At 35.5% G+C, this 27,633-nt stretch overlaps 1 protein-coding gene across 1 annotated transcript in view; it reads right to left on the bottom strand.

The window, feature by feature from the left end:
- Positions 1-3,684: 3,684 nt before the first annotated feature.
- The window catches only part of LOC108767610 (uncharacterized), a 59,814-nt gene continuing 35,865 nt past the window's right edge, over positions 3,685-27,633 (bottom strand). Inside the window, exon 3 of the mRNA XM_018517573.1 lies at positions 3,685-3,871. Coding sequence (XP_018373075.1) covers positions 3,685-3,871 — 187 coding nt within the window. The remainder of the gene's footprint in view (positions 3,872-27,633) is intronic.

Below are 27,633 nucleotides of genomic sequence, written 5' to 3' on the forward strand. Positions count from 1 at the left end.
TATCGTCGGAGTAACTCTTATTATTACAGCCTATAATACGTCGCCTTCGATATTCAGACGCGTTTATGAATTTGTTTAAGAAATAGTTAGATATAATAATAATAATTTGATATTTACCGACCTCTCCTTCTTGATAACGAATTTGTAGTCCTCACTGGAATATCGAAATATGCAGTATAAGGAGATTATAGGATATTTTATTTATCGAAGAAACGCAGCTGCATGAAATTATAGTAATGATGTATTTGTATTAATAATTTGATTATTTAAATAAATCTTCCAGATATTTTCAGAAAAATTTTAATAGACTGAATTATTTATAACTTATCGTAAAACATTTTTTGATAAATAATCGACAATTCTCATCACAATTTTCACATTTCACTTTTCGAGCATCTTTGAAATTTCCAATTGAATTTTCTACATATTTTATTATATAATGTCAATATATATACGACTTAATATAAAAAGAGAATAACTGCATTTAAATTTCATGAAGCAGCGTTTGTCTTCGACAAATAAAGTATCCTACAATTTTCTTCTACTGCATTTTGATATTCAGCGAGGACTACAAATTCGTTATCGAGAGGGAGAGGTCGGTAATTCGGTGGTTCCTCGACAGGAAGGAAAGAACGAGGATCTCCCGGAGTACGAGAGAGCGAGGAAAGGAAGGACCTTTTGTGAAATCGATACTGGGCGAAGATGGTATCGGGCGGATCCAACACGTGTAACGTACTACCGCGCCGCCGGGACGAAATCAAATTTATTTTGCTGTTATTTCCAGCGAGCTGCAGAGCCGCTGGTCCACGAGGAAATATGGGAAATCGAACTTTCTGGAAGCATCGTTGGAGAGAGGGGTCTTCAGGTATATTACCGCGGATGTAAGCGGTTACATCGCGATAACCGATGACGGCTGACTGGTCGCTTACGAATCGTACGAGAGCTGGGAATCTACTATCCGCATCGTAGCTGAGTAATTAAAGAGTAATACACGGAAAGAACAGTTTTACTCAAGTATCTAAAAATACAGATCTGAAAATAATTTGATTGGATTATCAAAATAATTAGGACGCTCAAACTACTTGGTATACATTTTTCGCAACATCATGTTTAAATTTTCTACATAATTATTTTGATAGTCCAACAAAATTATTTTCAGATCTGCATCTTATTTAAATTTCTAGATACTCCAGTAAAATTGTTATTTTCGTAAAATAATTTAAATTTAAATAGATGATAATCTAAAATTCTGAAAAATATTAAACGCAAAAAATCTGTGTTAGAAATACAATTAGTGAACTTCATATTCGAATCAAGTTTGAAATAAAACTTCTATCTATTTTCTGTAGAAACTAATACTATTATAATATTCAATATCTTACTATAACTTCGAGTAACATAAATTTCACAGAAACTAGACATTTTTATCATATTAAACTAAGTATTTATTGGTCAATCTGTATGCCATGATAATTTATAGACATGCTGAAAGCCGCATGAAATCGAGTAATCTTTATTAACTTCATTTCCTATGTAAGCGAGAAAGCGCATAACAGTATATGACAAACATATCGCTGAATTCCCGGTACGTTACTGATTTACGACAGGCTATGTCGCGTCGAGTATCTTTTCCCACATTCGAACGAAAAATTATGTGCGGTTAGCGCCTTAGCAGGAGGATGCGGCTACAACCCACGGGAAACGTCTTACGGTACAGGAACGTGATGGGTCATGTGAAAGACGGGGATACCTGTCGGGTTCATGGGGTGGTCCCGTGTCACGAATGATCGTCCTGAGGCGAGTGAGTCCAGAAGAGGGCCAGCCAGGCTCACCGTCGAGGACCACTGCCACTAAAAAAGACAAGAGATCGGCCAACGGGGACAACTCATGCGGAATCGCTAACGAGCCGAGCAGACACCCGAACGATGGATGGCTCGAAGGACCAGAACCCGAACTCTTCAGACTTCGATACGTCTCGAGAAAATTCCACTTTTTGGCTCGTCCCTTCCCCCGTCTATCCCTCGGCGAAGGGATGCCTAAAATATCCCGATGCTTTCCGCTTCCGATAAATTAAAATGACATGGAGAAATAAAAGGTGTTTCTATAAAAAAAACTATTGATTAATGCGAAATACTTGCAGACACTCAAAACGATAAAGAAAAATTGTGTGACGCACACAAAATTTTTTATTAATAATACAAAATAATAAAAATAAAATAAATAAGTAATTAAGAAAATGAAACGTCTAGTTTTCTTTCAATATTTAAATGGTTTATATCGTTAATTTTTGTAATTTATATTCGAATCAATCAGCCCCTTGTAAATTCAATGTTCATTTTATTTTTTTGTCAAAATTTTTTTTAATTTTACGACAAATGATTGCAGAAATTGCAAAAAAAAATAATCCAACTCCAAGATTTAATTGTAATATAACCGTTTCGAAAGTTCGATCGCGGCGAGCGTGCTCGTTTGTTTCTACCGCGACATATATGACGATTTTCGAATCGGTTTCGATGTCTTGAAGATTATCGCGTGACTCTGACTGGAGTTTGACCCCGGAATAACTCGGACGGAACGTATGGATGGGCTGTGGTGGGACAAGAGAAATGGACAGAGGGCATGGACGGGAAGATGGGGCAAGAGAAAGAGAGTGATACAGAGTCGATGGAGGCGGTTCGAGATATCAGATCGAGTCCGAGCTTCAACGAGGAAAGAGAGACCCCGAAGAAAAGATGGCGTGTCGGCTGTAGGAAGGAGCCGGTAGCCGGTAGGGATGTTCTGGTGGGTGAGCACAGCGTCCACCACACCGATTGATTGCTCCGATTGCTTACATTCTATCGATAAAGCACCAACAACGAGTCAAACTAAGGAGAGGAGCACGTTCCTCGAATACCTGCCGCGGGTTGATTCCTAAGTCGTTCGCCTTTTCAGCATGTCTCTGGTACCGATGATCGCTGACAAGAGAACGTGCCGAAAGATGAATATCATTCGTCTTTCAACGTAGACCGCGAAAGATAATCACTGCTTATATTGGAATCTATCCACACTTAATCAAAATATTTGATTAATTTGTTAAATGTACGTCTCAATGTAACAAAAATATCGTATATAATTGTAATTAATATCCTAGATTGTTTTCTTCATTTTTTAACCTGTCATTGACAAATAACGTATAACAGCACAACTACGAGTCCACTAAGATTAACATCTCCTGATAACACATTCGTGCGAAATTTATGTGCATTCCGCATTGTAATAATACGTATAATTATCCACTGACCGCATAATTAATCAGATGTACATTATAAATCACGGCTCCTCGTCTTGTCCGCCAACAATCTTTCTTAACGGGGTTTAGTCCAAGGTGTCCAGGTGAATTCGACGCTGTATAATGATGGCACCGGTAGCCGAAATGACATATTTCGATTCCGGCACGATCGAGCACCTTATCTACTGTGTTGTCGCTGCCAAGGAGTACAGTGATGGATCGGTCGGTGGAGGAAGGTCTTCGCTGTTATATGCGTATATGGGAATACTTTTCGTGAGAGAAAGGGAGGTGATTCGATATCAAGCCGCTGTCACGGCCTCGTTGCAGTCTCATAGCAATTTCGAGAGCGAGTATTCTCGAACGGGTGCCCGTAGCAGCAAACCGCGCGTACATAATCGCTCCCCTTTGTACGTATTCTACCTAGCATCCTCGAAAACTTCCAACTGTCTTGAGACGCGCCGAATTCTGAAGCAAAGAAATGCTGGCAGGATCAGAATCTGAGGAGAGTGATCGATCACTTGGACGAACTTGCGCGCGCCGAAACGAAAGATGGAAGTTTCACCATAGGTCATAGATATAGCCACGTAGAAACCCGAAACGTCGCTATGAGAAATCACGAAACAAAGTTTCATTAATGTTATCTTTATAACGTAAAAATATGTAAGGAGATCTTGTTACTGATACGAATTAATTCAAGATATGTTGAACTTAAGGCCGTAATCACATTAGCGATTACGCCGATATTGTGATTAGCGATTGACGATTATTTTTTAATCAATCGGAGCAAAGCATTACCGATTGCTTTGCTCTAAGATTAAAAAGTAATTGTCTATCATCATTCACAATTGCTAAATGTGACTATAGCTTTACGCCATTCCAATCTAATTCTTTCAAATTCATGAAAGGATTACGTCAAATCGACATTTAAGAGGTTGGCCATAGCACATCTCAGATAGGTTTTTTTAAATCTTATTCTAAAAAAGTAAAATAAAAAGTATTGCCCAGATGTCTAGAGGTCTTAAAGTTCATTATTTTTATATTCTTCTGTCTCAAAAAGTATTAACTAATGTAAGTTTAACTATAACACAGAACTAGAGTGTGGCGAACGAGGCATTTGCCTCATGTAAACAATTTGAAGGTGCAAAAATGATAATATAATTTCCTACATATTCTAATTCATTAACGATGAGTTTGAGTTACGATCCACTTGATGTTAAAACATTAAATTAAAGTTGATAAAAAATTATTTATGGTCATCATTAAATAAAGAAAAATTATGAAATAGAAATTCTTTCAATCGAAAATGAAATAGAAAATGAAAGGCTAAGATTTTGATACAATAATTGATAATTTCGCATCTATCAAAACACGAAAAATATTATTGTGATTTTAGTAACTATATTTCATTTATAACATACATGTAAATTTGTATGATTATAATGTATAATCCTCCCCTCTCCTGTACACGTGATTATATTAAATTAATATTAATATATATTATTAATTACTATTAATTACTATTAATTAATATTTCTTATTATATTTCACGTCATAAAAAATTTTTTTTTTTACTAAGGGATGTATTTTTTATTTTACTTCGGCCGAAATGCCTAGTCCCGGCTCTGCTATAACATAATATACTTATAAAATTAAATTATAAAATTAAATATTTTTTGAAATATTCTGACCTCCGTCTATCAACTTACGTATCTTCGAACGACGTATCTACTTGAAGGTTAACATTCGAACATAACAAAGTATTACGTTAGGTGAGATAACTTGCAAGTTGGCTTTTAGCTATGACCTTTTAGTTAGACATAATGCAGTTATGCGTGCGATGTGAGAGAGGAATAAAAAAAAGATTCGTCCTTTGCAGTGCGTCCTTCCAACTCCCGATACAGCGATCGGTTAGACGAGAGCACGAGATCTCGCGGAACAATGCATAAACACGGGCACGCGATGCATTATGCATGCGTGCGCCCTGGCTTTTCTCGAGCACGGCACGATGGGAGTGTCGTCAAATCAACGCCCCATCCGTGTCGTTCACGCCTCGCACGGCCTTCCAAATGCGATTTTCAATCGTAATTACGACACGTTATACATGTATGTACGCGCGCGCGCCTTTCTGTTCTCTTCGTTGAGGCGGCGAAACGAATGTTGGAGGAATTAGTTGCCCGATTCCTCTGTCCGGTCCTTGATCCCTACACTATCTTTCTACTTTGTGCTAAACAAACGTGATTCTAATGAGAGTGGCAAGTCCTAAACTGTAAGAAATTGGCCAATCACAGTTAAGTGTGAGAAGAATAATCGACTATGATTGGTTAATTTCTTATGGCTTATCGCTTACGATTCTATGGTAGAATAGGCTGAACAGCCAAGGCCGAGAAGTTTTTAAAATGTGATAAGTGTTTAAAACGCTCCGTGTAGCGAGAGAATAAATTATTCACGCGAATATCTACAAAAATGATGTAGGTACACTGAGAGAAATGTTTGGTATGAATAACCATTTGTTTTGTTGATATGTGACTTATAAAAACTTTTTTAATTGTTTATTTAAAAATTATATTAAACATTAAAATATTTTTATAATAAGTTAGAACATCTTAATTTATTCGCTCTTTGGCCGCTTATTTAATATTGTGGACATTGAGTTTCAATAACGAACAGGTTATTGTTCATCTTTTTAAAAATTATATTGTTCTAATCAAACTTTTTGGAATTTTAATTAGAGCAATCAAATTTTTTAATTAAAAAATAAGAAAGTTTTTGTAAGTTACATATTAATAAAATAAATGATTCTCACACCAAACATTTCTTTCAGTGTATACGCGTTGAGAATGGCGGTTTTCGTAAAATTATTAAACGAGAAGCGGACTTATTACCTATACATCACATTAAAAACAGCGTGATACTTCACGGACGAGAGCATGTCGTCTTTTTACGAGTAGGTAAAAAGTATTTGTTAAATCACTCTTCGTGCTTTTGGTTTCGAAGATATCCAAGTCACGAAATTAGGTACACGAAAAACTCGCGAGTAGCGACAGCGACCCCAAGGCAGCTCATCGGTGTCCCGAATTACATAACAGTGATGTTTGACTCGTTTCTACGAGCATTCTTACAAGAATGACTTTGGAATATGTCGAATCTCGTCTTACCCCGCGGGAGACGGCGCCTAAATGGTCAAATTACAACTCGGACAAGGCGATGCTTGACCGCGCGAGATTCATTGAAATCAAAGTCTACGTCCACGCGGAATAGAAACACACTTTCGGGTTTAGATATAGTATAAACTTTCTCCTGGTGACAACATTTTATTGTTTTCGTTGGCCGTTTATATTTTTCCGGCACTCTTCATGGTGGTCTCGATAAACCACACGAGAAGTAAATTGGATGACTTAAATATCATATTAAAAATAAAAATAAAGATGCATTACGTTACTGAGAAAAGTGTTTGATATTTATAATTGCATGATAAAATAATTATTATGATTAGGAACGCCATTTTTAATACCTCTATAATATTAGTAATCATAATTACATATTTACAGTTTTATATACCAAAAAAATATATTACCGAAAGCGAATATAAATCATCGTCATTTTTTTATTTATTATATATTTATGATATGTATTTCTTTGACGTAATAACGCTATAAATATATAATTATTATTATTATTAAGATTATAGAAATAATAACTATAAAAATGTAGATAACCATAATTATTTTATCATGCAGATAAATAACAAACACTTTTCTCTCAGTGTAGTCATGAAATTAATCCACATTACAATGATGTTGTCACGTCATTATAATGTCATCGAATTTGTATTCATAACATTCTACTTTTTATATTCTAAATGCGACTAGTTATTTCTGACATTTAATTGGTTAAACGTTAATCGCTTTTGTTAGAATGAAAAGAAAACAGTCACATTTGGCACTAAACATAGCGTGAATACGAGTCTGAGACTTTAAATAATGCTTCGCACGAATCATGAAAAGATCCATCCACATTCTCGCGTGGCCGTCAAAGGATTTATTGGCGTATAATTCAAGGAGTTAAAATATATGTTCTTCTCTCTCTTAGATAAATTTCTCTAAGATAAATTTAGACGATGCAAAGAGTCCTGTATGGATATCGTTCTCACAGAAGACACGTCTTCTCGATGTGTCCCACGAAATAAAAACGTCACCGTCGTCCAAACTACCCAGGAGATCGTACCTCCTCAATCGTGAGAAGCAAAAAGAAACGGTGCATAACTTGACTTAAAAAAAAATAGTCGCGTGTCTCTTTTCGTATAAGCAGCCTCGCGATTTTTCATTATCGACATAACATGACGAAGCATTGGAAAACAGCAAGTATTAGTTTGAAGTTAAAGTTATAAAAATTCTTATAGATTCAAATAATTTTCATTTGTATAATTCAATAAAGTATCCAATACGTCAAATCTTTAAGCAAAATATTTATAAAACAAATAAAGAGCCGAGTTCCATTAAAAGTTCATATACGTTTTTAAGATATTTTTAAGATATTAATTAAATAGCATTAAGAATTATTAGTAGGCAGCTTTGACAAACTAACTGGCAATGATGCCAATAATACATATTATAAAAAGATGTACTGTAATAAAATAAAGTATAGCGTATTCAAGAAGAGCCAACAAAGTGGCAGATTGTCCCGACACGTGTAAGATGACTGTCCTAGCATATCGAAAAGTATTCACGATCATCGATCCGACGTTCGGGGCCACGTATGAGTTTCTCACGTGTCGCACGCATCGAGATTCCTCTCCCGGTTGTGCGTAGAGAGGGTAAGGAGATGGTGGGCGAGGAGGAGGAGGAGGAGGAGAAGGAGGGCGCCTCCTTCGTAACAAGGAACCCCCCGTGGACGAACTAATTCTCCCGGATGACTCGCGAGGCTACGGCCCTGCGGGGGTCTGAAACAATGCGCGAGAAACGGCCCTTAAGGCCCCGTAAGACTTACAAGCCGCCGACTACGGCGTGCTCCTCTCTCCGAAACTCGTCGGCTATTCGCTGAATCACCTTCTGGATACTGTGCGCGAGATGCGTCTCGCGGATGTGTAGCAATGTGTAGAAGCGACCGCGGAGAGAGATCTATCGGTGGATTCAGCGAGATCATAAAGTTTTTAGCTCGGGGAACGAGTTCTGATAGCGATGCGCACAAATAATCATCGATAGATGAGAATCTAATGAACGAACGCATTCATCTTTCCATCGATCCTATTAACTGCAGTGGGATGTTTGTGCTACTCGAAAGCTGCACACAGGAAGACTATCATTTAAAATACCAAATCATATCTAGAGTGATTATCTTGTAAATTATGAATGTAATTCGCTCTCTGTAAATCTTGCTTTTCTTTTCTTTAAAATAATTCCGAGGAAGATAAAAGTTTAATTACCCCGCTATATAATGAAAGTAATTAAAAGTCATAAATTAGTTCTCACAATTAAATCATATAAATATAATATAAAATATAATACATAAATACTTTTTTTTACTCTATGAAATGACAACGTTTGCCCAAATTAACTGCAGTTTGAACATTCTTGATCGTCATTCGTAGCCATCGCTAATTCCGCGTGTGGGAGATTGAACTAAAGACACCTGCCCCATGCAGAGAAGTGCATTGCCCTAATGGCCCACCTTGTAATTACTATTGTTCCTACGTGACCACCTTTTATTGAGGATATCGAAAAAAGGAGAAGCACAACGCAATCGAATGGCGAACATAAAAATTCGAATCTGCACGAATGAAAGTCAAACGGTATTCTTCGCGCATCGAACGTCAATGTCCGTTGGAAAGTGCACAAAGAGATTGAAATAGATGCATTCGTAACTCGATTCTATGATTCGCTGGCAAATAACTTAACAGTGCATGAGTTGGTGAATATCTAAAAAAAACATAATTTCTTATTCTATTTATAAAAGAATATAAAAGTTATAAAGTATAAAGGTCTCAGTCTTGCAGAAAAGAGTTGAACGGACCCAGACGGACGATAGATTAAGAGGATTAATAGATCGCCCGTAAAAGAGCAACAAATAATAATGAAGATGATGAGCTTAAGAACGCCCAGAAATGCCTGCGTATTCCCAGACTCTTCTCGATCGCCAAATGTCGAGGGTAAGTTCAGGGCAACAAAGGGTGCAGCATGGAACCTGGAAACTCGATACGCGTACCATTCCGCCGCGTGCTCGCTTCTCATAGAGATTCTCATCACGTAAGGCGCATATGTACGTTGTTCTAATCATGAACAGAGATCTAGCCCTCTGCGGCCTCATTGGGGCCCAGTTTTCGCCGAAGCGGCACCCATCGGTCCGACCTTCGCTCGTATTTCGCTGCGCTGCGTCTTGCGCACGTCTCTTCGTGGTTAAAAGTCATGGATAAAATCCTCGTGATTCTTCGCGGCGTTATTATTAGAATTTTTCTGAAATTCAGGATATACAAGACATGAGATTCACATATATAACCAAATATTCCTACCTCAACAAAACGCAAATCTTTAACGATTATGCAGTTTGGATTCTAGCACGTTTTAATAATAACTATTTCTCGAATATGATGATGATAATTTGATTTCATTTATCCTTTTCCAAAACGTAATAAATGTAATAATTATTATAAATTTCATATAAATTGACATTTCGCTCTGTGTTAAATCTAACTATTTTTCCTCTCAAAATTTATTGAAATCAATTTATTGAAAAAAATCTTGAGAGGAAAAATGTTTAGATACAGCTATTCAACACAGAACAAAATGTCAATTTTTATGAAAAATCTAATATCTAAGATTATCAAAAAGTATTTAATATCATTTCATTTTTTATATGATAACGGAATTTATTCTACTTGTAACATTTTTCTAAGAACGTTGTAATTACTAGAGAATTTTATTGAAACTGGATTCTACATTACATAACTATAATCATCAAAGTATTTTTCTTTTCCCAAGAAAGATCGAAAGATCAAAGGAGCGGTTATTATTCCGTGAATTATTCTGCAATAGTTGAAAAAGAAACATGAACATTTGAATGTACGAAAAAGCGTTCTTCTTATTTCGTTGGCTCTTATTTGTTTCGCTCTTACTCTTCCTTTTCTTCTCGGAAGCTACGGAGATTTTAACGATAACAGGGTGGATACAGCAGATCTACGTTCGCCCCATCAACGATCCATAAATCCGACAATTTGTCCGGTCCGTCCGCGGTGTTTTGATCGAGGCCGATTCGAATCTGAACGGGTCCCTCTCCCAAACTTCGCCCAAGACCAATTCGACATGGAGCGACCGCGGCCTTCGCATAATTATGCCGGATACGAACGTCGATATTGCATGTCAACGCGAGATTCGTCGCCCGATTGAGAAGATCAAGAAGAACCGAAAAATTCCATGTACCGTTAAAAGCGACGAAAAATAAAAAAAAATTTGATATATACAGATATACTTAAATTCTCATCGTGTATTGCCATTTCGTGCTGGTTTCTTTCGTGTAGATATGGCAACGAGTCGTAATATTCTGTTGCGAGATAAGGAAGAGACGTTGACAATTATTTCGAAAACGTGTCGGCAACATGAGACACATTTCTTTAGCATTATCTAGAGATCCTCAAGATCTAGAGATTGGACACCGTTTAGACAACTTTCGCCATATTTTTCGCTTAAAATAGAACGAAATAAATATATAAGATAAAATAAGAATATGTGGATATGTCATTATATCTTATGCATACTATCTAAATTCTTTGGACTGGAATCTCATTCTATAGAGAGTGAAAATTGAGCCAGTCTTGAAAAAAAGTAGCTCAGTTTTTAATCCTTAAGAGTGAGATCTCACTTGTCAGAGTATAACAAATCACTCAGTCGATTATTTTTCTCATATTCAACTGTGATTGGTCAATTTTTTAAGACTCACAATCAGTTTCACAACTCACGGTTGACGCTTAACCGAGGTTCAACTTATTTCTCATCTCTTTCCAATTTAGTATTAGAAGGAGATGAAAAATAAGTTAAACGTCGGTTAAGAATTAACCACGAGTTGTGAAACTGGGCCCAAGACTTTACGGCTTAAGGTTTTACGGCTCTGAAAGCAAGATTGTGGACCTAAACTAAACCGGCATCCACAATGAGTTTTTAAGGCGTAAAACTTAAGCTTTTAGTTTTAAGAAATTGACCAATCACAGTTGATTATTCTCCTCACATTCGACTACATTTAACCAAGTTCTTACAGCTTAAGGCTTAACTTAAGTTTTACGCCTTAAAAGCTCATTGTAGACGTCGCTCTGTGTAGAGTGAATTGTCACTCTGAAGTCAATTATTCTTCTCACATTCGATTATAATTGATCAATTTCTCAAAGCTTAAATTTTACACCTTAAAATCTCATTGGCCGTGCACTGTTAGAAATGTAACCACGAGCTTCCTTTACATGTAAATGAAGCTCGTGGTATGAACGAAATTAAAAGTAATGAATGATTTAACTGAAAATTTAGTTACAGTGTGTAGTTACTTAAATGTAATGAACCTGTATATTAAATTTATGAAATTTAATGTACTTTTAATAAAATTTTATGAAAAGTACATTAAATTTCATAAATTTTCATGAAAAATACATTAAATTTTATGTACATGTACATAAATATACTTTTTAGTTACAAATACATTAAATTTAATGTAATGTCATGAAATTAAATTCAAATTAAATTCAATTGTGTAACTTAAAAGTTAATGAAATTTAAGAACATTTCTAACAGTGTGTTCCAAATTTACTGCCAGCACTGAAAATTCTACAGTCTACGTTATGTGCACTATAGATTTTCAGTACTGACAGTCAATTTTGGAACACAGCCATTGTATACAATGTTTAGAGAGTATAATTTATCTCACTCTATCTTAAACAGATTCTAAAAAATATAACGGACCAAACGTACGATGTCCGATCTCTTACTTGAGAATCTCTAGCATTATCAAGCGGTTCTCCAAAATGGCAGCGCGGTAGCAGAGCGACAACGACGACTCTCGGCAGCCACGAAGCCAAAGATGCGGCCCCTTTGTAATGCCCCGCGTGGAATTCCAGCGCCGAAAAGCTACTCATAAGAGGCTGCTGGCTCATACGCGCGGTTCCCCTACCCCCGGATTTCTTCGTGTTTTATTAGGAAGGCCCCCGCGACATAGTCGGCGCGTTTTGACGGGCCCCCGCGGATCGCATACGAAATCAAGAGTCCGGCTGTCCGGCCAGGCAGCGCGCGCCACAAAGAGAAGTGCCTGAGTTTTATCGCTCGGGTCGCGGCGGCTCTCGACGACCATGTAAATTATGCGTTACTTTCGGTCACCTCGTTAGGCATCAATTTCTGTCATCCCAACCGTGCGTCTTCTCGGTAAAGCGTAAACTTTCGGTAAAACTATCCCACGACTAGTTATCTCGAGGTCAGAGACACTACAAAGGATTACCGCTAATTAATGATGACAGTAATTGATTAATTCTACAGAAAAGATTAAAAATCCGTGCGTTTATATATAAATTCATACGGTAGATGCGGGTAATATCTTCGTCAATTAAGTTATTCTTGGTGTTTAACCTTCTATGGGCAGACGCTCTCATTTAGGATTACATTCTTTTATTTCATAAACTGCAGCTTGTTCGATTTTTATGAAAGTGACCGATGGAGTAATTTGATGATATTATATTCAAATCTGAAGTCAAGGATAGAAAATTCAAAATGATGAATCCAATAAGAACAGAATCCCAAAGAAATACTTCAAAATAACATCGAATTTTCAGTTTTATTTGAAGTTCATCTATGCTATGCAAACAGTTAGTACTGACTTTCAAACTCTGATTATATGAGCCCTAATTATGACTAAATCTTTCCTCATTGGAGGTAACTGTCCGTTTGAAATTCGATATTTTGAAGCTATACTTAAACTTAGCGATACCAAGAACTTTCTAAAATCGAATAATAAATTTTTTTTTAATTTTAGAATTCTTAGCTGAGAATCGAATTCAATGGTTTCTCAAATCCTTAGAAAACAAAGATCTTTCATGAATTAATTTATTATAAAACTCCAGTTTTCTCAAAGGAATGTCGCTTAGAAAACAAAGTCTTTTTTAAGTTTCTTAAAAAGTTCCCGTCCACAAATAAGTTAATCGCGAGCTTCTACTGATTAAAAGTATAATCGAAACCCATGTTTCTTTTAGTATTATAAAAAAAACCAAGTATCTTTCTCTTTCTAATTTATCATTTAACTTTTTTTATGTATTAATTAAAGTCAGGTGCAGAAAACTAACAGAACCGAAAGAATAACGTTTCGAACCGCAAGAATTGGCCGTGAAGGGATTAAACGTCAGAGGGTTGCAACTCTGTTAAAAAATCCGTGTCCTCGCTTCGACAACGGCCATCGGCAACGAGATCGGGGGGCGGGTCCTCGCAATCCATAAAACCTGCGTATATTATTTACGTAGCTTCGGCGGCCTTGGAAAATACTCTGGTCCGGCGTGCGATAATGCGCGCGTTAACGACTTTATCGCGTTATAGTCGGCCGCTTGCAAGCTCGCGAGCCCCGCGAGCAAGCAAACGAGGAAGGAATTATCGATCCGAGTGCGCGCGCGCGCGCGCTCGCTCGCGACCGCGGAGCACCGATGGCGCACGCGATAAATCTTCATAGTTCCTTCTGACACGTTTCACGTGGTGGCCGTAAGCGTTATCTTCGCCGCATGAAATATGTCGGAAACGCTTTTCTTTCACCGCGCGAATATTGCAAGCTCACGCTCGCCCGCGCGCGCTTTGGCACGGCACATTCGCGAAATGGCGCGGCTCGGCGCGGCGCGGCGCGGCGCGGGGGAGGAAGGGATCCTATACGCGGCGGGGGCCGGGGAGGAGAAGGCCGACTGGGAAAGGAAAGAAAAAAGAATAGACGCGAGATTATGCGGCACGTCTGTCTTCCGACGACTGATCGATAGTACATTAGTAATAACTTCATTTCGTTCAACGTACATACAAACACGTACGAGGACACACGACATCGCGTGTTTACCTCCGCCCTCTGCGCGTATAGTATACACCTTCTTCGTTGCGTTTTACGCGAACGCTCTATTTAATATAAATGTAGCTTTACTCCTTCCATTTCTCGACCCAGTAACTTGAAACTTTATCAAGATACGTCGTACCTTACGTAAGAAACTTAAATTAATTGCAAAAACTTTTCTTCTAATATGCCTCGACTGGTGAAAAATAAATCGTCGATGAATTTTCGATGTGTCGAACACAGAGGTTCGAATGTATCGAAGGTTTAGAAGGAACGTTATTTGCAACAACTATTATCAAATTAGCGTAATATTTTTCAATTTAAAAAATGCTGTCTGATTCTTGGAAGAATTATCTACTAATTTTTAAAATATTTATGATTTTTAAATCATTCGAGAAAAAAGCTATTACTGAGAAAAAATTTTTTTATTTGTTACTATAATTGTAAATAATTATGGTTTACTGCAGCTTCATTTTTATAGTTTTTAAACTATTATTACTACTATTGCTAATAATAATAATTATATTTATATATTTATAAATGTAATTACTAATTTACTAATAATCACAATTAAATTTATAGTTTTATCACTTTTATGTGTAACATTTTTCTCTCAGTGATGCACGTATACTTAATAAATATCATATAAAGTAGTCACGCAAATATCACCAGTAATTTAACAGTAAGTACATCATTATAAATTATTACGTAATGAATTTGTAAATTAATTAGCCTTTAGCTTCTAATCGAGTGCATTTCTGTGTATCGCGTTTTTCACAGATAATTTCACGGTTCAAGTAACGGAAGTATAGAGAAATGCCTGCGGTAAAAACTGCGGCATTGCGGAACGTACTTTTTAGCAGCAACCTCTCGGTTACGGAGCGAGACGCCGTAATTTGCCGGCACGTCATAAATCGACGAGCGCGACTCGGGAGGGAAAATAAATTTGCACGAGTCGCGACGCACAAAAAGCGACGAGTGTCCGTGGTCACGCGAAAAAAGGACCGTTCTCTCATCGCGGTAATTTAATAACGCGCAGCTTGTCGTTGCCCTATCGCGTTACTTCGAGACTTATGCACCGCGACGACCGCGAATATGCATCGGCCAACAGCGTTGCGCAGAAATTTAGGTGCGTGCCACGTGGATATACGCATCCCGACGAAAGCGGAATTATGTTCGCAAACAGCTAATGATTCTCGCTAACTTTGTACGATATTAATAATTATGCGCATACCTGCTCTGATCAAACTTGCAAAATGTTATCGGAGCGATTATCGAGTACTTATGTCAAGATCATAAGTCATATGAAAAATGTTAAATGAAGATTTTATCAATTAAAATTGAAACATCTACATCGTGTAGAGAAAACCGTTAACATTCTAATTGCTCGCCGAAGCATGTTTCTATTAGAGATAAATAGATATACATATTACAATAAAACTTAAGAGAACGCCGATGGTTTCATTACTGCAAGTCATTTCCGTTGTAATAACATGAAAAATAAGTCGTGTCGAGTTAGAAAATAGATATGCAAACGTTTTTCGTCCGGAGATATTTCGCTTCTACACGGAAAGAATTAACGATTTGGCTGAAGAATCTAAAATTTTGTTGGACAATTAAAATAATTATTTTATTTACAGAGATTTTCAATACATTAACATCTGTTGAAAATGATGCCAATTAACCATCAAATTATTAAATTGCTTATTAATTTAATTTGATATTACTATAGTTAACCTTCAAACCGTACACTAGTGCGAATTCGCATCACAAAAATTTTCAATTTGCTGACAGTTGCGCATGAACAGTTGCCGCGACTCATCCCTACTATGTTAAATATGCTTCTTCATTAAGTTTGAGTGATACCATTGGATTTGTGAGAAAATTATACCTCAGAAAAGAGTGGTTTAAAAGAAATTTCTGTTTTAATTATCAAGAGAGACTTGCAATTAAAAACGTCAAATCCCAATTCGCACCTGTATAATATACCATTAGTAGATGCTCAAGGGAGGTATACGGTTTGAAGATTAATAGTATACTGATTAATAGTATGCTAGTATTGCTAATTTCTAAGTTCGAAAAACCAATTTGGCGCGCAATTCAAGAGACTACAAATATGATATATAAATTCACATAAAAATTATTCAAAACACTTAAGAGTCTTAAAATCCAGCTTCGACTATTATAGGCATTACTTATTGTGTATTCACATTATACAGTCCTAATAAAAATCGTTCATCATTACAAAATAATTATATTGAAAACTAAAAAATGATGACAGAGAATTTTAATATTCTAGCAATCAGTTTGAATTTTCAACAAAATTATTTTCTAGCAAAATCGTTCTTTTCGTGTAATATTCTAATAATTCTTTCTTGGAGACGCGCGAATTTCGCCGAGTCGAAACAAGGGGATTTCATGCATGAGCCTATAGCAAACGTTTAATATATAAATATGTAAATAATGCGCGGTGTGCTGCGAGTATCTCTCATGTGGCTGGGACCAACCGGTGGCAGTTAACTTATGGCAGGGACCAGGAAGACCGGCTACGGTTTGGTCATCCATAATGGTGTTCCTCGCTGCGAATCTATCGTCACGTTTTAAGCCCTCGTGCATATACAGTTGCATTCCCGGCAATAAATGTCCCGAGTCACTTAGTACCTCATCCGACTGATATTCAACGGCGCATTAATATCGAGGCGTCTCATAATGCAATATTTATAACAGGATTCTTTCCTTTTCTTTCTTCGCCGTATAAATCGAAACTTTTACCGTATAAATTGAATCCTTTATTATATTCTTCCTTCTTCCCTTATATTCTAGTAAATATTTTTATCTTTATTTTATTATGGATAAAAACTTGATTTCCCCAACTAATTCGTTATAGGAGTATAAAAAGAATTTCACAAACGTCAAGGCAGCGGTGATAGCCTCATTCTATCAAACCCCAGTATTTTTCCTATCGAACGTGTCTGATAAGCGAATAAAAGGCGAAGTCTCGCGTGAGTGGGCGATTCGCGTGACGTTTGCAAGCACTACTGTCCGGCCCTGACCTATTCTTAGACTCTACATGGGTTTCGATCGTGCTTTTAGCCAATAGAAGCTCGCGATTAAGCATCGAAAATAATTTAAGAAACTTACGTTTCTATTCTACGCGCAAAAAAATTGTGAATTTTCTCGAGAAAATAAATGTTCAATTCGTATATAAACTGAGATGGAATTATACGTGGAAGTTAAAGCGCTGTGTAAATAACAATTTTAAGTATTTTCTTTTCCTTATCGATTTAAAAATCGCAAAAAATAACATTAAGAGTAACCAACATTGCTGAGAAAAAAACGTAATTTGAGATTAAGAGTAGAAACGGACCGAAGACAGTCCCCGTTCAAATCGAATGGTTCAAGAACCAAGAAGAAATCGACGACAAGGTTGACAATAGTTTGGCCAGCAACGAGACGATCCGGCGTGCTCGAGGAGTCGAAACTCCGGACGAGGGCCCGTCGCAATAAAAGGTCTTCGACAGTGGATGTGACAAAAATGAATTGTTATATTGTTTTAACAAATGAAGGGAGAAGGAGAGAAAGAGAGAGAGAAAGAGAGGCCGCCGTTCACCCCGTTCCCTACGTCGGGACGAAGAAAGCGGCCTCCTTTTTTTCCCTCTTTTGCCCGCGGCCTCCTCGCTGTATTATGTATCTGGACCCGCGCTCCTCCCAGTCATCCCGATCTCCTCCCTCGCCACCTCTTTCTCTCGCTCCCTCCTTCCGATCCTTCGGCTGGTTTTGCGGAGCGCGCGCGAAGCACGTGTTTTGCCAGTTCCTATTGTTTCCTGTATGATAAATGACCGCGTGGACCTCTCGCCGAGTCCAGCCGCATACGCCTCGTTTCGAGCCCTCGATGCCTCGATAGATCGCGAGGGAGGCGCTGCGAAACTCACGGAGAACACGGGGGCATATTTGGCGTGACTAAAAGGAAACTTGAGAAGACGGGATAGAAATAAGCGCGAAATAGATAAAGCATTAATGTCTCGATCCTTGTGGTTCCATTTGCTGGAAATTCCTGTCTTGTAGTATTAGATATTAAAATCGTGTTTGATTTTTCTTATAACGTTGGAAATCCAAAAGGATCCAAAAGAAAGAAGAAAAAATGTGAACTACTCTCTAAAATCTTTGGAGTAGAATCTAACTCTAAAGAGTGAGAGAAATCACTTAAAAATTGACTATTAAGCCACTCTTTTTCAGCATTGATTCAATTGTCACTCTTTGAACGGTATTCATAGTAGATTCTTATATTTGAGTGTCTTAAGTACAGTCTTAAGATGCTGTAAGCCAATCAGAAAGATGTATTAGCATCTTAAGATATTATTAAGACGGTCTTGAAATAAAAACAAACTATAAACGCCGCTCTTTATCACTTTACAATTAGATTTTACTCCAAATATTTTAGAGATTAGATGACGAGTTTTTCTCATAGATGTCATTGTACCTAATTAAATGTAATTAACTTTGATACTAATAATATATCTATAAATAGAGGAGATAGAGAGATAGATAGAGAGAGAGAGAAGAGAGATTAATAAAATATATTATTGTAAAAATATATGACAAACAGTAAACAAAAGCTTTTTTTAATATCTCGTGGAATCGAATTAACTACTACATATGAAATATATCTTAATAATCGAAGATTAAAAGATCTTATAAAAAACTCCCATTACTATATAAGAATGTAACTTTTATTGCAGGAGCAAACATGGTTTTATAATATCGATTGATTAGAGATACTATTTGACGATATATACATCGCATGCTGCGATCGGAAGTTTGTTAAAAAAAGCATACATTATTCTATTGAATGGACTAACAATACGACTCGTCATTTTAACGCGACATCACGCGAAAAGGCAATCTGCGAGCTCTTTCTGAAAAAATATGACTCGCTCGAGGTAATAACTAATCGGTTATGCAACGTGCTGTCACATAATTAAAATTGCATGACACGGATTACAATTGTATTTATACATATATGTCTAGTGAAAAGATTATACTCTAATATATACTATTTATACTCAACAAGATATTAATTGTAATGCCCACCCAAATTTTTAATTTAATTCTGCAGATGATTTAAGAAAAAATAACGTTTCGACAATATTTATAATAAGTTAGATAAAATTTTGTTAAATTCACTCACCGTACACAATCGTAGAAATACAAGTAGACAAAAGTTGTACCTGAAACATACAAACTCATTATTATTTTTTTTTATAATAATAAAGATAAATGAACGAAATAATACGATCAGTTTTATATTAAAATTACGAATGCATAATATATTTTACAATTTCTTTACTATTTCTCTTAAAGATTTTGGAATTAAGAAAACTACTCAAACTTTTTAAATAACTTAACTCTTCGATGCTACACTATACGTTATTATCTGTACGTATTGTATACAATACACTGCGTATTATATAAAAATATCGCATAAAAATGAACATATTTTTACAATTTTTTTCAATAGAAACGTAAGACATTAAGGAATATAACAAGTAATTACATGTATCGTGTTATTAATAAAACAGTTATAATATATAAAATAAAAAAGAACAATTTGTGTGGTTATATATATATATATACCATCGAAGGATTAAGATCTACATTATCATGCTGAAAAATTATTTTTTCTACACAAAATATAACGTATGTTTTTCTAGGGAGAATATGGACATAAAATTTCTCAGTGGTAAAGAAGTATTAACGCTTGATTTCTTTTACATAAAGCTCATTGATGTACGGTTATCATCTAAAAGAGGACAAATGGAATTTATGAACAGAGTCAGTTAAAACTGTCGACGCGAGCGGACTTTAACGCACCTTCCGATCCCCGGGAATATCATCGCTCGCGATAATGTTAGAGCCGTGGGCGAGTCTCTTTTTCTTTTCGCGATTGGCGCAACTCGACGTTGCTACTGCAGCGGGGAGTCGCTGTAAAGACTTGCCGCACACAGAGATACGAGCGCAAACGCATGCTGCTATGCATGTATATGTACATATAAGTTGGTAGCTTCTGAAATCCGTGGCTGATGCGGGACCGATAGTGTTGGGACGCCCAGCGGGCAGTCCCAGCTACCACGGCACCCAAGGATCTATAGTCGTGACGAGAATCCACGGACCATTACAACCTCAACGATGGACGTATACGCGCTTCGGGATTCATTTCTGCCGAGCAAGTCTCTCGCGTTAGGAATATTTTGGTAAATCCAAGTATACGCCGCATCTTCTCGATCCGTTCATCATCTACCCGATACATAGTTCGAAAAACGTGTAACCCATAGTGTGTATTTCCAGTGGTACTGAAGAATTAAGGTTTATATATTATTATGCGAAAAAATTATTTTATCGACGCAAAATATATAATATGGATATGAAGCTCATTTCTTAGTGATAAAAAAATATCAATTCTTTATTTCTTTAGCATAAAGCTCGTTTGATGTCTTATATATCCACATTGATATCATATATGGATATATATGACAAAATAACCCTTAGGAAAAAGTGTTTTAGGCCCAGTTTCACAACTCACGCTTAACTCTTAACCGAGATTCAACTTGTTTCTCATCTTTTTCCAATTCTAAAATTGAAAAGAGACATTGAATAAGTTGAATCTCGGTTATGAGTTAACCGTCAGTTGTGGAACTAGGCCTTAATACACTAATTTAAGGGTCCTCTACATAGAAGTCGTAGATGGTCGTGAAGTCTTAAGTCATAGGAAACCAATCAATCACAATCAAATATAAGAAGAATACGCGATTAAAATTGGTCAGTTTCCTACGACTTAAGACTCTACGACCGTCTACGACTTCTGTCTAGAGGACCCTTAACTATTCAGTAACTGATGATATTTCATCTGCAGTTATTGGTGAAATATCATCGGGTATTAAATAGTTAATCAGTATATTGAAACACTTTTTCTTAAAGAAATTTTGTATTCAAGTAATTTATAATCAGATCGAATTAATGAAATAAATGTATGATTTGTAGAATAAAATTCACAAATTTTATGTTTAATATAAATCTGGTACTGCAATAGATTATTATAACCAAGAATCTCCTTTCTTGTATCAAGTTATATTGGAAAAAATATAACTTTTTCAAATTAAAAGTTTTATTAGAAAAAGTATTGATCGATAATTCTTTATTTTGAAGAAATTTAGATTTGATACTAAATTCATGTGCTATATAAAAAAATTTATTTTATTTAATTATGATATTAATATGTTCGTGATTGAAGATATTCACATATGCATTGGCAGCACATACCGTGAGAACCGAGTGCAGATCACTCGTGCCTTACGAGCGCGCATAAATTTAATAGGATTAAGCGGGGCGATATTTAGTCAGTATAACGTCGAGGAGCCTCGACAGCTACCCTCGGTCATCCTTATCTGCGCGGCCGCATCTGCCATGAGCGGCGAAAGAAAAATGGTCCCTGCTCGATAATCAAAAACGGTAGCCACGGTAAGATCGCTAACTAGATTTCGCGAGAAAAAGAAAAACGGAAGATCGGCCTACGATTGATAATGCGATTGACTCGCGAAACTAACAAACTCACGACATAATTCAAACTCTCACATGCCAATGAAATAACTTTACTCGTTCGATCTTCTACTTAACCCTTAAACGCCTTTTCGGTAAGGTATACTCAATGTCAGTTTTTCTTTTTCCAACGCTTCTTCAATATACTTTTTCTAATAAAACTTTTAATTTGGAAAAGTTATGTTTTTTCCAATATAACTTTTTTATTAATAAAGATACACACTTGCGTGGTACCGCAAATATATTCTTTAATATCTGGTTTTAATTGAAAAAAAAAATGGTTTACAATATGTTTTAAAAAGTTATAGATAAGCAATTGAATTCAGTTGGATATGCCATAATCAAGTTTTTTTATTGTTCCTATAGTGAGTGATTTTCATGCAGTGACACGAGTCGACATAAACATTATCTTTCTTGACATTTTATTGAGTAACAAAGATATAAAACATCACTGTGTCGATTGTGTTACCAAATAAAAAGCATCCAGTATAGCATTTACGAGTTAATATATCGAGTTACTAATATATCGAGAATAAATATTAATAAGAGAAACGTGATCAGACGTAATAAGAGAAAGAGTGAAGAGGAAAAGTTGCGCTCGGTGACGAGACCGCGCGAGAATTCAGCCCACGTACCTGAGAATGAATATAACCCGTAAAGCAGCGCGTGTTATCGCATCGTCATTGTGTCCCGGGCTTCCTCGTTTCATCCCAGATGCATTTAATGCGAAAAAAAAACGACCTCGCCGTTTAAGGAAACGTGAAATTCGCGCTGGTGCTGTTACGAGGGTATTTCTATAACGGTCTGCTAATTTCGTGTCGCGAGAACCGTGTACGAGTACGTATGTCTGAATTATTCAAAAGCAATATTATTACCGGGGCGTTTGTTAAATTTTATAACTCACGCTATAAAACCTCTCCCGCAGCGATAGGTGTGCAACAATGTTGCGACATCGCTTAATACAATATTATATCGTGCGATTTATTAATATCTCATAAAATTAAAATGTGTTCTGTTAAAGCCATTAGTATTCCATTTAATGACATTTATTGGTGCATTTGTTAACACTTATAACTCTTAACTACATGGAAAATATGGTTTTATTAAAGTATCTAAAAGTTTTAGCTAGATACAAATCTGAAAATAATTTTTTGGACTATCAAAATAATTATGTAGGGCGCTCAAACGTCTCAAATTAGTTGCTAAGATGTCAGAATTTTTGCAGCATTTTTCATTATGTTTGAGATACATAATTATTATGATAATTCATCAATATCATTTTCAGACCTGTTTAACTAAATTTTTAGAGACTTTAGCAAAATTGTTCTTTTTTCGTGTACAGTTAGGAACTTAAATTTTAAAACATCCTGTTTGAAGTACCTTATAGAATGCAAATAAATCTCCATACAAATGAGTCTTATGGTAATTGATAGGAGAACGTTCAAAGTTATTTTACCTACACTGAGAAAAATTTCGAACGCTTTATCCGTTCAAAAAGTAACAAACGGATATTTCCGATTGATTTTGATCGGATTTATAAGACTATCCGATCAAATTTATCGGATAGTCCTATAAATCCGATAAATTTGATCGAATAGTTTTATAAATCCGATCAAAATCAATCGGAAATATCCGTTTGTTACTTTTTGAACGGACATTTTTCTCAGTGTACAATTAAAAACCTCAAAATAGTAATCATACCGTTTAAAATTTTCACTTCAGATCCAAGTGACCCATTACTATAGTCGAGGGTTAAACTATTTACAATATACTGAAGATATATAAACAAAAAAATATAAATAATATGGACACTAATAAGATTTTGCGACTCGTTGAAGCGTCGAAATGATTGGCACGATACCGCGCGTTGCGAATCCTAAAAAATCATCGCTATACTCGCGAGGATAATAGTATCCGCGAGGCCCGATCGACGGGATTGAACACGATAAATCTAGAGGGGAATTAATTGCCGTTTGGTCCTGTCCGGCCTGGGTCCAGTCCTGGGTCCCATGCACCTCTCTCTTCGCTCTTTCTCTCCCCCTCATCTCCTTCCGTCTTTTTCTCTCTTTGTCTCTTTCTCTCTATCTTTCTTCCGCCGATTCCCAGTCTCACATTCTACGTCCCCTTTCCCGAGGCCCGCCTCGCCTGCGACTGGTTGACATCCTACAAATAAAATCAGCTCCAGGAATGCTCGCGACGACACGGGGTCTGTGGGACCTCTCAGAGACTTTCTTCCCCTCCGTCTATCTCGGGAGGGAAAGGGAGGACTCGATCTGGACATACGCAAGTGGGACGAGGACTGCGTTGGGGACCCCACGGCATGAGACGTAATATATGGTAACCTTAAGACAACAGTTTGGTATATCTTTGGGTATACCTGGATATCTCGTGCCCCGTACTACTTTTGCTGGTATATCCACTACTCCACCCTACATTCATCGACGTGTGCGTGCGTGTGAACGTCGTTCTCTTTGCATACGTGAGCAAAGACGAACGAAGAGAGACGCCTTAACTTGTTGCAACTTCGACCGCACCTGAGCTCAGCCACCAATCGCGATTCTTTTATTGTCGCTCTTTAATTTAATTGTCGCTCTTCTGAGACATAAGTCCCAAGCGTATATTTAAGTCGCTAAATGAATTGCGGAACACTACATTCCTAAATGACACTTCTGTTTATCTATAATGTGCTTTCACTTGGTGAAATTAGAAAATGTTAAGTATTCTTATATATAGATATATATCATTCATAAAAAATAACATATAACATACGTATATGTAATAATATATTCTGAGAAGATGATAATGTGAAAATAACCGAGAACAGCTAATCATTTCTAATTGTTTTCTCAAAATTTTCATCAATAAAGGTTGATAAATCCGATACGGTTTAATCTGTGAATAAATAATAAATAAATAAATTGTTAATTACCCAGCGAGAAATGATCATCAATTAAACATCGAATCGACGTCAAATTGGTGTTGAAATCATCGTATCGATATCGATTCGACATCAATTCGAATATCATGAGTCATTTCTCACTGGATAATATTTAATTTTTTTTAATAAAGTTTTTTTTAAAATATTTTCTCTGTACGAATACTTTTTGTATTCACTGTATATATTTTATTAAATAACATGACAATATTAGTATTAGATATTTAATTATTTAAAATATTTATATACTTTTGTATTATTTAAAATGTAACAATTACACGGATTCTCAATTTTTAGAAACACAACGAAGGAATTCAAAGCTAATGAAAGTATGCTTATCTATTATTTCAGTTTTATAAACTGTGCGCTGATAAAGTTTTTGTCAGACTTTAAACGCAATCATAAACTGAAGGTGTTTAATATCTCAAATTAGATTGATCGTCCATTTAATAGTAAAGCCAATAATCATCTTAGAAATTTGCAAATAATTTTGAATTATAATATTAATTTTGAATTATTTTAATTATTTAATTATTTGCAAAAATTTACATTTAATATTACTAAGCACTAAGATCCGCTTTGACCAAAAATAGAATTAATTCTATTAATTCATGTATAACAACTTCTAATCTGATGTAACGTAGAGTAATTCACTGTAAATAAATATTCGTAAAAGATAATCGCATTTGGAATCTTTTGGTAATGTCGCGATCATATTTCGAAAAATAGTACAATGATTCACGGAGTAATTCACGCTGCTAACTGTTCGTTGTGCACCGTACGAATGATAAAGTATGCACTACGCAGTTCCGTTATATGTCGGTTACGGTCATCTTATTGTTGTTATTCGCGTAGCGACGAGGCCAAGGCTTTGATTCTCCGAAATCCAAATAGTAGACGCGGAATGTCAACAAACGGAGCGACTTGTGTCAATATTATTCACTCATCGCGCGTATGTCGGTTACAAACAACGTCAATTTACTATTATTTTATGAAAAAATTTAAGCAAATCGAGTGAGCAAATAAGTTGATTTACTTATAATTGTAGAATATCGTAAATCTTGTGAAATATATATCATTAATAAATGCATGATCGATTTATTGTGTTACTTAATTCGCGCGTGTCAGTTTATAATATTTATTCGAAAATGGTCAACGAATTGCATTTAGAGTTCCATAAAAAACTTAACGTACGAAATATATTCGACTGCGAGCAACGTTAAAAAATTAATTGTTAATGATATAAATATCACACTGTACTTTTACTATTTTCACAATCATTCTTGCGATTGTTAACCCTTACCGTACCATCTACAATTTGGTGCCTCATCCATACCATCAAGGGCCACTTCAAATCTCTTCGTTTTTTTTTACTTCTTCAAAATAATTTTAAAAATCTCTAAAAATTTTTTTTTACCAACATACTTTCAACTTTCTATAATAAATATTGACTCTTTATTTTGAAAAATAATAAAATGTAGTATATATAATTTATAATTACCGAAAGACTCAAAGAAACTTGCACTTGAACAGGAATCGCTCGGTCACTAGTTACCCATATTAGTACGGTAAAAAAGGGTTAAATTTAATAATTGTAACATAACAAGTACGTAATATAAAATATATATTTTCGAACTTATTATTTGTTATTATATTTATTATCTATATACATATACAGTGAGAACAAAAAGTATTCGTACAAGGGAATTTCTTATAAAAAAAGTCTTATTTGTAAAAAATAAACATTAATTAGCTGTTTTATTAAATAAATACAGATTCATTTAATTCTATTCTGACATAAACAAACGAGCTTCGCATGTATTCCTGATTTTAGAAGCTAAATTTCTCGTCTGTATGAATAATTTTTGAGCATTCAAACAATACAATTTTTAATTTTTGCTTATTTTTCAGATGATATATTTTGTATAATTAATACATATCTTTTTGGTATACGTAATTTTAAGAAACATACAGTCTATTTTATTCTTTATGAATAAATTGTTAATTATCCAACAAGAAATGATAGTTAATTAAACGTAGAATCGACGTCAAATTGATGTTGAAATCATCATATTTATATTAATTCGATGACTCATTTTCTCGCTGGATAATATTTACTTTTTAAAAATTAAGGTTACCACAGAAAATGAATTTTAAAATTCCCTGACTTTTCCAGGTTTTCTAGATGAAAATGAAATATTTTCCATGACATATAAAATATATAAATTTTAACATTTAGACTCAAGGATTGTAGGAAAGTTATTTTATTAAAAACGCAAAAAAAGCTTAGTAGCACAGTAAAATTTTGGGTGCAAATTCAAGTCAGCAAAAAATAAATTAGTTTTGAAAAAAAAGAATGTAGTTACAATGAAAAAAGGGATCAAATAAAAATACTGAATAAAATATAAATTAAATTATTTTTTTTAATCGTTTTCTCTCTCTCTCTCTCTCTCGATCTCTCTCTTCGTCGCCAAAATGCCTAATCGCCTACGAGCGAGTGTGGGTATAATAATAACAACGCGTAATATATCTACTATAATAATTCCGCTCTTAACGCGGAGTACCTCGATAGGTGAAATTGTTTCTGTGGTAAGATCCATAACAATCGTTATATAGGGGAGACCGGGGCCGATTGTCATAGTTTTTGATTATTGATTTTTAGAAAAAAGTGGATGCCTGATTTTGAAATATTATATACGTTACAATATACCTACATCCTTTAGATATTAAAAAAAATATTACTCGTGAATTCATCATATCATAAAAATAAGTTATTTAATTTTAAATGATGCTGCGAAAA

The sequence above is a fragment of the Trachymyrmex cornetzi genome, unplaced genomic scaffold (assembly GCF_001594075.2).
Source record: "Trachymyrmex cornetzi isolate Tcor2-1 unplaced genomic scaffold, Tcor1.1 scaffold7, whole genome shotgun sequence".
NCBI lineage: Eukaryota > Metazoa > Arthropoda > Insecta > Hymenoptera > Formicidae > Trachymyrmex > Trachymyrmex cornetzi.